The 11,636-nt window shown below is 49.4% G+C and overlaps 1 protein-coding gene across 2 annotated transcripts; it reads left to right on the top strand.

Annotated features, from left to right (window-relative positions):
* Positions 1 to 4,381: 4,381 nt before the first annotated feature.
* Positions 4,382 to 9,488, top strand: LOC137370225 (uncharacterized). 2 transcript variants are annotated; one of them, XM_068032595.1, is made up of 2 exons: positions 4,382 to 6,458; positions 7,204 to 9,488. In XM_068032595.1, exons 1-2 carry the CDS (start codon positions 6,173 to 6,175, stop codon positions 7,416 to 7,418), a joined length of 501 nt encoding a protein of 166 aa, XP_067888696.1. In that variant the 5' UTR covers positions 4,382 to 6,172; the 3' UTR covers positions 7,419 to 9,488. The 2 variants fall into 2 exon arrangements, with proteins under 2 accessions (XP_067888696.1, XP_067888687.1); XM_068032586.1 differs by having other exon boundaries at positions 7,218 to 9,488.
* The last annotated feature ends 2,148 nt before the right edge of the window (positions 9,489 to 11,636 follow it).

The following is an 11,636-nucleotide window of genomic DNA, read 5'->3' on the forward strand; positions in this document are numbered from 1 at the left end:
CATTTTGTGCACGGTTCCTGCTCTGGGAATGTTGAAATTAATTTTTTTCCTATATCAGAAAGTAATTATTAATCAGGCATTGTGGCTATGATTATGTTGATTAAAACTATAACTTGCCAAATGAAAGTGAAATAATTTGAAATATTGCTTAATATTCTCAGTTAATAGTTTCACTAACTGTAACACTTAAATGGAAAATTGCTTCATGTGTGGAGTCACAAAGTGTTCCATTTCCATTACTGCAGGCTAAGTTTGAAATCAACCCTGCAACTGGAGAACAGTCTCTTCGCTCTTATTGTTGTGATCACAAAATAATTTTGACTATCGCGATCCCATTTCCAAATAGACGTGGGTTCAAAGCACAAATTGTCATGAAATGTGGCACAATTGCAATGGGAACAGTGGCTGCAGAGGGGAGACAGAAAATCGGGTTGGGATAGGAAGTCTGACTTCGTAATGTCCCGTCCTGATTTTGCCCATTGTGGTAAAGATAGAGTGGAGAACCAAAGGCGACGCGATGGGCAAGTAATTAAGATAGTTAAGAGGCCAATGGAAAGCAATTTCATGGTCGGATCTGAATTTTCTAAATGGGGCATGGGTTTCACGGGGCTTCAGAAGCTCACCTCCTTCAAGGAGGCAACATCGAGGCGGGAGATCATGCCTGGCTGCCAGGGGAAGCCATCGAGAAGGCAACCATTCGCTGTCAAGCAGGTTGGTGAAGGGAGGACATCACGCATTGCATGAAGAGTGAGGGGAAGGGTGTCTGAACTGCAGCGGGGGGCAGCATTGCCGGGGGGCAGTGGGTGTGAGCCACCTTGGCAGAGCTCACAAGTGGGGGGAAGGAGGGGAGACACTTGCAGTGAAGGACTAGCATTTAGAGAGAGGCCACCTATCATGTCCCTCATTCATCCAGCCTTCAGGGACCCCATTGAAGACAACATGCAGTGGAACGGGAGGGAGGGCCAGCCAACTGCAGCAGCACGACGAACAAACTGTGAGGCAACAAGAGGGTCAGCAATGGACTCCAGACAGTGGAGAAGTGCGCAGAGGGGAGAGAGAAAGCTGGCTTTCCCATGCAGAAGAAGCTACCCTCCAGATGTCTGAGAGGCAGTGCCAAAAAAGACTCTGCTTCTCCAAGAAGGCAGTCACTGACCTCTGCACTATGATGCAAGATGAGCTGTGCCCCAGGGAACCTGGTGGAAATCCAATGCCAGTGGTGCTGAAGGTCACCATGGAGCTGAACTCTGGATCATTCCAGCAATCCACTGGGGACATGTGAGGGATGTCACAGTCAGTGACCCATCGATGCATCAAGGAGGCACCTTTCAGGAGGGCAGGCGACTATGTGCACTTCTTCACAGTTCCCAGCCCTTAGGCTGAGAGGGCCACTGCATACCGGGCCATCGCTGGATTCCCTCAGGTGCAGTTTGTCATTGATTGCACTCATGTGGCCATCAAGACTCCTGAACACCAGCCAGCAACCTTCATTTACAGGAAAGGCTTCCACTCCCTCAATGTACAACTGGTCTGTGATGCTATAACCGGATCCTGCAGGTCTGTGCATGCCTCCCGGGAAGTTGTCACGATGCTAACATTTTGAGGCAGTTCCAGGTGCCAGAACTTCCCTGGCCTCCCTCCTCCCTCTCACCTTCAGGGCTGTATCTTTGGAGACAAGGGATACCCAATGAGGATATGGCTACTGACACCTGTGAGAAACCCATGCACAGATATGGAGGAGAGGTACAACACTTGCCATGGTATAATGTGAGCAACTGTAGAGCAGGCTGAAGAAGAAATTCAGGTGCCTAGATCGGTCCGGTGGCATCCGTCAGAATGCCCCAGCAAGGGTCTCATGTATCATGGTGGTCTGCTGTGCACTGCACAACCTGGCACTGCGGGGGGGAGGGGGGAGTCAATGAGTAACGAGGTTAGCGAGGAATGTACTGCCTCCTTGGATGATAAGGATGTGGAGGGGGAAGATGGACAAGCCAGACCAGATGAAGGACCCCAGGGACAACAGGAAAGATGCCATGAGATGCAAGTAGGGAGGTTCGGGATGCCCTTATACATTTACATTTCCTTTGATCCTTACTGCCAGTTGTAGCTTGACCAATAAAGACGTACCTTCTTGCAGCCATGTTGTCGCCCTCCTTCCTTAAGGATGCACTTGCTCATTGAATATTCGCACAGCTCCAGGCTCCAGAGTTGAGCCCTCGCAGCATGATGTTTCGCCTCTAGCTTCTTCAAAGAGGCTGGGTTGCAATGAAGGGTCACAGGCCTGACAGAAGAGGAGGGATGTCATCTATGCTTTAGAGAAATGATTTATTCAACTTTACAGCAGACCCTACTCTTTGCATCTACAGCACATAATCACCCATGATTGTATGTGTTCTTCTTTATTCTCTTGCGTGGACTCCGACGAGGTGCTTCCCCTGTGCAGTCAGCTGAACTGGAATTAATCTGCTGATCAGGCTGTCCCTTGGCTAGGGACGACCTTGGGGGTCATCCTCCAGATGCCTGATGCCTGGAGGGCCTTAGCATGCTCAGAGCCTTCTGCATAAAAGCAGTACCACCTTCTGTCAGCAGGGATGAAGGAGGATCTTGGTCACTTCCAGAGGGGCAGAGGGGAAGCTGCCTGCTGAGGAGCCCCCAGCTTTGGAGACAATTGATACTCCTCCTTAACAAAGCAAGCTTCTGCCTCCCTGGGAGTGTTGAGGACCTGCTGGTGACTCAAGGTATTCTGTCCCCTCTCCCCTTGCTACTGCTGCCTTGCGCCCATGGTCAGGATGAGGGTATGGAGGTCTGCATGAATGTCCTGCAGACACTGAATGCTCTGCTGGATGTGGCTCTCCATAAGATCCACCAATCTCTGAATAGAGGATGCCACTCAAGGCCTAGATGGACTCCTTCATCATCCGCACCTGGGTGCACATTGCCTTCGGCATCTCGGCCAAATGTTGCCTGACTTCTCACTGCAGCTGCAGCATTTCCCATGATGCTGCTGACATCAGAGGCATGTCCCAAGTGCCAGAACTTCTCTGGCCTCCCTCCTCCCTCTCACCTGAGCCTTGGGCTCAGCATGGACCTAGCTTCCCACAATCCTCTGAGAGGCCTGGGCTGTCACAGCCTCTGCCAGCTGCTTGGGTGCATTTGTGCTGTGCTCACCAGGTTGTGTGCCCAGATCTAACTGACGTGTGAGTATCTAAACTGGTGGAGGGTGCAGGGGTATGAGATGACGCTGGACCCTCTGAGGCACCGACCTCCCCCTCAGAGGTGGCAGGCTCTCCCCCAGTCTCCGAGGCTGTTTGAGTAGGCACCGCGTGACCATCATGAGAGAACAGAGACATGTAAGGTCAAGGAACTCCTCTCCCGACATATGACACACCCCTACAGTGGAGACCCCTGTAGGCACTGGATGCCTGATAAGCAGCATGGCTCCATAGCTGAAGATGTTCCCTTGTGTCTCATGACAATCTTGCTCACTGTCTTGGGAAGGTTCCCCTGCCTCTCCATCCACAACTCTCCGGCTGTCCTGAGGTCCAGCCTGCTCCGTAGTCTCCTCCTCCATCAGGCTCAGGACGTGGAGAATGGGCAGTCCACTGCCAGTATTGACCCGCTCTCTCTGACTGTGAGCAATCTTCTCCTGCAGACAGAGGGATGGAAGCTGTCCTCCAGTGAGAACAGTCCCAAGACATATTCTGGTGGTAGTCCAGCTACCACTAATGGGGGCACACAGATGCCTCCTGCATGTGGCCCCTTTCCAGAGACCTCACGAGGGTCTGCAATGACGTGGTCTCCTTTCAGAGTCACTTCGCCATGCCACAGTCAGTTTGCATGCATTCCACACCCTTTGCCCACGTCTGTTTGTACACTCCCTCTCCTCCCAAAGCACCCTCCTGCTTCACCAGATGCAAGGCCCAAGAGGTGAAGGCATTAAGAGGTACTCACTTTTGCCGCCCGGATGATGACATTGAGCCTCTTGTGTCCTTAGTGCTACCCCATGGCTGCTGACTTCCACCGCTCTCTGAAGCCAGGCCTGTTTGGTTAGGCTGCCAGGTCTTTTTTTTTAATTCATTCATTCATGGGATGTGGGCATCTGTGGCTAGGCCAGCATTTATTGCCCATCCCTAATTGCTCTTGAGAAGGTGGTGGTGAGCTGCCTTCTTGAACTGTGGAACCTGAGGTGAGCCATCCTTGGACTAGGGGTGTGAGTTTGCTTGGTCAATATGTTTCTCACGAAAACCGCTCCTTAGGAATGTGCCATGTCTGGCTGATGAGATAAGAAGAGTGTTGTTGAAGCCTGATGTCTCTTTCTGTTGTTGCGCTGTACCAGCTGCAAGGCCAATGGTGAGATAGATATGTAAACGAAGGATTGAAAATTACTGTATTTTATTCGTTTAGAGCAAGAATTAAATTGTAATATTATTGGTGCTTTAGAATGCAAATTAAGGATTGAAATATTGTTGTAAGATTATTGGTTGCAGAATAGTATAATTGCCACTGTTTGACTGTAATTCTTTAGAACATCGCACTGAGTCTCAATGTGAGCTCTACTGTGTTTGTTCTCCTTGTGCACAAGTTAATAAAGTAGTTTGCGAGTACTCAGCTGGGAAGTTTGATTTATTTTGCTCTAGTTTCTTCCACAGTTTCTTGGAGGTCCCATCGAGATGACAAACCCCCGGAGTGCTAGCACGGGAGAATAGCGTGGTGCCTCGCGGGTCAACGGCTCGATGACCGCGGCTGCCTGATTTCGGCAATACGAGGTTTTGACCGCGGAAACGCACACGCTCACCTGTGTAGCACTACCGGGGTAAGTCAGAAGAGTTTGAGGGAGGTTCGAGTCCCCCTCGGGGTTAGAGTCCCCGGTTTGACGTCAAAGGTTGAGGGAGGTTAGAGTTCCCCTCAGAGGGCGGTTAGAGTCCCCCTCGGGGTTAGAGTCCCCCTCCGGATCCGGAGGAGTTTGAGGGTGGTTAGAGGCCCCCTTGGAGGGTGTTTCGAGTCCCCCTCGGGGTTAGAGGCCCCGTTAGAGCCAGGTCGACGAGATTGGTAGGTAATTCGGAAGTCGGCTGGTAAGGTAAAGTCTAATTAGCTTTTGTTGTAATTATGGGAAATTCGTTAACGAAGGGGACTGGGGTCCCTCCTAAGGGAACACCCAATGCATATATGTACATACATTATGGGCCTGAAAGTATTTAATATGTCCCAAGATGGGTGAAGTGGACGCAGGGTAGGGAGAAGATGTTCCCACCCGACGGTACCTTTAATAAGGACCAGATTGAGAGTTTGAGATGCGTTCTGGGGGAAATGGAGAAAAGTGGCAAAAAGGGCATAGGTTGGTCTGCATATCTTATGTGGCAGAGGGAAATGCAGAAGCGTTTAGATGAGTCGCGAAAGAAGAGTCAGGAGAGTGCACGAAGGTCTGAGGAAGTGAGACAGGCACCCAAAGCCAGGATCCTGGTCGCGCAAACACAAAAGGGGCCGGTTCCCAAGAAGTCTGAACCTCCTGCTGATCAGGAGGAAGAGGATTGGTCACCACTGTATCCCCCTCAGCCGGTCCCTCATGTAGGAGAGCTCGCAGCGTAACCTCACCCTCCACCGCCTTATCACCACCCGGAAAACCCCATATTGCCCTCAGCCCCTTCATCGGACTTGCCCTCCCCTGACAGTACTTCAGGCAGCACGGGGCCTTCCCAGGGCACCAGGTCTCGGGTTTATGTTAGGCAATTGCCCCTCCGTGCCTTCCCTGGACCTCAGGGAGAACCCGTGCATGTTTATCGTCCCTGGACGCCCTCAGAACTGCGGGCTAATGTTGAGGCCACCCCCGACCCTAAGGAGGGTGTTGAAAGGTTTATTCAGAAATTCGAAATTCTTATGAAATGTCACAGTCCTATTAAAGATGATTTGGATGTTGTTCTAGACGCGTGTTTGGGCACGCACAGGTGGAGGCCGATCCGTGAGCAGGCTCAGTGGCCTGCAGGGGACATTGATACGGACGGTCTGGACCAACTCTGGGGCGTGTCTTTGTGAGGCTTTACGTAAGTCATTCCCTGATGCTGTGGACTGGCATAAGATCCACAGTACTACTCAAAAGCCTGATGAAGGTGCGCGGGATTATGTTGAACGCTTTCACTCGGTTTTCCTTAAATGTTCCGGTATTGCTACTGACGTTGGTATGCCAGCACTTGTCAATGCTCTTGTACAGGGGTTGCAGCCTGACCTTAGAAAAATGTTCACCCTGACCTGTGTTGGGTGGGAGGGCAAGCAGAATTTGACTGAAGTCGTTAGTGCGCTTCAGCATTGCGAGCGTCAACTTCAGTGCCAGAAGTCTAAGCCGGGAGATAAAGGCGCCGGCATGATCTTATATGCTAGTTCATCGGGGCCCGGTAGGCGTCAGCCGCGATGGGGTCGGGATGGTGGATGCGATAGAAACGAGCAGGTCTATCGGGGCGGTTATTCAGGTACTTGCTTTACGTGCGGGCAAAGGGGGGATGATCAGGATGGCGCAGCAGACCTGGTTTGCACCGGGATTTTCCACCATGGCAGAGCGGGTGGCCGCTCAGTGCCTGCTCTGCCAACGCCATAATCCTGGAAAGGTACCTCCAGTGACTGCAGCAGCGGGCCCACAGCCATGGGGCCCTTTTGTGTATTTGCAAATGGACTTTATACAAATGCCTAAATGTATGGGATACAACTATGTGCTTGTTGTTGTGTGTTTGTTTTCACGATGGGTAGAAGCATACCCGACCAGAAGAAATGATGCTGTTACTGTAGCTAAGTTGCTGTTACGTGAATATGTGCCTAGGTTTGGAATTCCTGAAATCATGTCTAGTGACAATGGTCCCCATTTCACAGGGAAGGTGGTACGGGAATTATTGAAGGCATTACAGTGTACACACCACCTCTCCTGCCCTTACCATCCTCAGTCTACGGGGGCAGTGGAGAGACAGAATGGGATACTGAAGAACAAGCTAGCTCAGCTGTGTGAAGAAACAGGTCTGAAGTGGCCTGAGGCTCTACCTTTGGCCCTCGTGACCATGCGCTCTCATCCCAACCGTATTACCTCCCTGTCACCTTATGAGATAGTTATGGGATGTCCCATGCGCCTCCCTGTTTCTCCACCTCTTACTGTTAAGCAAATGGACATTTACTCTATGGATGAGGGAATGTTGGATTATTGCATAGCGTTGACTAAATCTCTCAAAGGTTTGCATTCCCAGGTTGTTGCGGCACAGAAGGGGACTACTACAGAAGGATGCCACCAGTACCAGCCAGAAGATTTGGTCCTCGTAAAGGCTTTTCGCAGGAAACACTGCCTGGAACCTCGTTGGGAAGGCCCTTACCAAGTACTGCTGACCACGCACACGGCCGTGAAAGTCGAGGGGCAACCTTTGTGGATCCATGCCTCACACGTAAAGTGAGCACTGACTGTGGATGGAGGAGGGGGCGCAGGAATTTTGACTACATCGTCAGAATGTGGACTGTGATCTTGACCTTATTCTGCGTGACCTTTATAAGGGCATGGACTGACAATTCTGCGGTCCAAAGGATGCAGGCCGTTGCCTCGCAGGGCAATCGGACTGAATGTTGGATTTGTACTCATTTCCCCACTCGCCCCTCCTCTTCAGAGATGCATTTTCTGGCTCTCCCCTCAGCTTCCACATGGTCTCAAGGTAATACGGGAGCTCTCATTAGCCGTGCGCCCACTTGGAGGCGACAGCCCACTCCGGTGGCCATTAGGGGACCGGCCTGGTTATGTGTCAGAAGGTAGTACCAGGGTGGGTGAGTTGCCTTTGGGTTCCTGTGCCTACCTTGCAGATTACGACTACCGGGAAGCTCGGTTCCGGTTCCACAATCAATCTGGCCCTATGGCCTCCTTTTGGGAGTGTAAGGGTAATGAGTTGGCATGTCTCTCGCAAGCCCCTAGCTCTGAGGCCAATCTCACATATACTAGTAAGAGGGGGTGTGACTGCCAGCGATCATACAATCTCACCTTAAACAATTACACCTCCACATGGACCTCTAATGGCTACTATGCTGGGGGGTCTAGCCCTTGCAATTACAAGAACCAGTCCGGGTGCCCTGACTTGCTGGCGCTGAGGGCGTTGCGACTCAGCCGGTCCTGTCGCATCCACTGGTATGTCCAGGTGAACTCTTCTCTTGTCTGGAAGTGGCTTAACTTTTGCCAGAATTTTACGTACTGGTACCCAACCCTTGTTCGCAATGGCTCGTTCTGGCTTTGCGGGGATAGGGCGTACAAGACCCTCCCCGTCGACTGGGCAGGTATCTGCACCATTGGCAATATTTTCCTGAGGCCTTTGGAGTTAAGCACCTTACCATCCACTCCCGTCATAACCACCTAGGACCTGCGGAGCGTCGTGAACGATCGGTCCCGAACCCATTAGTTACCCGTAGTTCCTGGTTCCACCAATTTGCCCGGGCATACATCCCGGGCTTAGGGGTGTTAGAGCTGGAAAAGGCCATTGTTAATATCTCCGCTACCATGGAATTTATTGAGAATAAGACTGTGGATGCTATTCAGGGTCTGCAGTCGGAAGTTACATCTCTGTCTAAGGTAGTGCTTCAAAACCGAATGGCTCTTGACTTTTTATTGGCGGCACAAGGGGGAGTTTGTGCCGCTATTAATGAGACATGTTGTTTCTACGTCAATGAGAATCAAAGGATTGAGACAGATGTGCATGCCATTCAAGACCGGGTGCGTCTTCTTGACTCGGTGGCTCAAGAAAAGCCCTTTGACTGGTGGGGATGGCTTCCCAATGTCGGCGGGTGGTTTGGGAGCCTTTTTAAAACTATCCTTAAATATCTTATCCTGGGTCTTGTCTTACTCCTCATCCTATATATTGTTGTCCGGTTCCTCCCTTGTTTCGTTCGTTCTGTCTTCCAGTCACGGAACCTTCAGGGTACCAGTGGCAATCCAACAACCCATCTCCTCCCTCTCCTTCTGGATCATGACCCCACTGAGGATGAAGCCCAACGGCTAGCAAATATAGAACTTGAGTGAGACCTGGCAGTTGTCCTTCCAGGACAAAAGGGGGGAAGTGTGGAACCTGAGGTGAGCCATCCCTGAACTAGGGGTGTGAGTTTGCTTGGTCAATATGTTTCTCACGAAAACCGCTCCTTAGGAATGTGCCATGTCTGGCTGATGAGATAAGAAGAGTGTTGTTGAAGCCTGATGTCTCTTTCTGTTGTTGCGCTGTACCAGCTGCAAGGCCAATGGTGAGATAGATATGTAAACGAAGGATTGAAAATTACTGTATCTTATTCGTTTAGAGCAAGAATTAAATTGTAATATTATTGGTGCTTTAGAATGCAAATTGAGGATTGAAATATTGTTGTAAGATTATTGGTTGCAGAATAGTATAATTGCCACTGTTTGACTGTAATTCTTTAGAACATCGCACTGAGTCTCAATGTGAGCTCTACTGTGTTTGTTCTCCTTGTGCACAAGTTAATAAAGTAGTTTGCGAGTACTCAGCTGGGAAGTTTGATTTATTTTGCTCTAGTTTCTTCCACAGAACCACTGCAGTCCATGTGAGGTAGGTACACCCACAGTCCTCCTCCTGTCCTTCAGAATATAATGTGCTTCTTCTCCCTGGTAGCCTGTAGGAGCACCTGGAGGGCGGTATCAAGGAAACGTGGGACTGCCTGGGGTCTTCTCTCAGCCACCTCTCCATATTCTCTATGACCTCCTTCTCTCCCAGGCCTACAGACTGCATCATTAACTGCAGGGCTGGCAGCCCTTGAAAAATGGTGCCAGCAACTGCCAAGGCGTCAGTTGATGCCGGACTCTCTGCCTTCGGACCCGACTCTGACCATGTAGTTGGTAGGGTGCCACACCTCATTGCTCTTAATTGCCCGCCGCTGCTGTATCGCTTGTGGCTGGCTGTACCTGCCGCCGACATGACAGGCACCCGTTTCCAGTCCCGGAGGTGGGACTGCCGTCTTCACTATAAAATCCGTCCAAATATTTCAGTAACCTCACTTAGTAAAGCCACAAAAGTAGACAATTTGGAAAATTAAAGTGTCAGATGAGTGTCATAGTTCTGGGTACTCTGTTGAGAATCAGATTTAGGCAGATTGTTAAAGTGGCATAGAACATTCTCTGTTGCCTCTTGTCTTGGTGATATTTCATCTGGGTGTGCTTAATGCTTTAACTAAATGCAATATGGGAAAAATTTCCTTCCCCAGTACTGTTATCTGTTCATAGTTATGAATGATGTACACAAGGGGACAGCTTATTTTATATAGAGTATTGAATTGATAGGTTTGAAATTGGCACAAAAGCTTCAAAATGTAAAACAGATGAGGATTAAAGGGAAACCAGTGATATTAACATGAAACTCTTCAGTTTAATGAGAAGCAGGTGGCTCACATTGGTAAGCTGCTTCAGAGAAAATACCAGCACGCATTTACAAATGAAAACTAGACAGAGGGTCACAGACCTCAACAGAACCTAGGGATCAGAATACTGTGTTATCTATTATAACTGGAGATGTTACTGACATTGGCTTCGGATCAAAGTAACTTGGGCATAGAAGTGAAAAGATCAGATTAGGCAATATATTGCTTTTTTAAAATCACCATCTATTACAGAAAGAACTGCAATTTTAATGAAAATGACTGCATTCCGTGACATGGTAATTGAACTTTGCAATAGAAACGATAGATATTAATTATGTAAATCTTTATAATATCAAATTTACTTTTCCATGCCATTGGAAGAAATAGGATTATTGATAAGGTTTAAACAAACAAAGTACATAGCAACTGTTGGAGTTCAAACTTTGTTCAGCAACTTTCCCTTGCATGCACAACTTCAGTTTCCATGAGCAAACTGAATTCACAACAAATTGAAACTTGCACCTTTTCCTCTGTGCAGCATTGAATGAATGTATTCTCTGTCGAGCAATTAACCTTGAATTCAGTAGATTGCTTACTCAGGAATATGTAGGATACCTGTTACAGCAACTGTGAATTTTTTTTATTCTTTCACAGGATGTGGGCATCGCTGGCCAGGCCAGCATTTATTGCCGATCCCTAATTGCCTTTGAGAAGGTGGTGGTGAGCTGCCTTCTTGAACTGTTGCAGTCCATGTGGTGTAGGTACATCCACAATGCTCTTTGGAAGGAAGTTCCAGGACTTTGATCCAGCAGCACTGAAGGAACAGGGATACAGTTCCAAGTCAGGATGGTGTGTGGCTTGGAGGGAAACTTATAGCTGGTGGTGTTCCCTTGCATCTGCTGCCCTTGTCCTTCTAAGTGGTAAAGGTTGCGGGTTGGGAAGGTGCTCACGAAGGAGCCTTGGTGAGTTGCTGCAGTGCATCTTGTAGATGGTACACACTGCTTCCACTGTGTGTCGGTGGTGGAGGGGGTGAATGTTGAAGGTGATGGATGAGGTGCCACTCAAGCAGGCTGCTTTGTCCTGGATGGTGTCAAGCTTCTTGATTGTTGTTGGAGCTCCAGGCAAGTGGAGAGTATTCCATCACAACCTGCCATCTGACCTTGTGTAGAGGAAAATTCCTTCTTCTGAAGACTTGAATGCATGTGAGAGCAGCAGGGAGAAGAAGATCCCAAACAGGGTAGGTGCGAGAACACAGCCCTGTTTCACACCACTCAGGA

This window comes from Heterodontus francisci, chromosome 1 (assembly GCF_036365525.1).
Source record: "Heterodontus francisci isolate sHetFra1 chromosome 1, sHetFra1.hap1, whole genome shotgun sequence".
In the NCBI taxonomy this organism is placed as follows: Eukaryota; Metazoa; Chordata; class Chondrichthyes; order Heterodontiformes; family Heterodontidae; genus Heterodontus; species Heterodontus francisci.

Bases quoted from the DNA above. Each gene is read 5' to 3' on its own strand.
- LOC137370225 (XM_068032586.1), top strand. From the start codon at position 6,173: ATGCCAGCACTTGTCAATGCTCTTGTACAGGGGTTGCAGCCTGACCTT. The intron at 6,459-7,217 runs GTACTTGCTTTA...TTGCATTCCCAG, and splicing joins CTATCGGGGCGGTTATTCAG to GTTGTTGCGGCACAGAAGGG.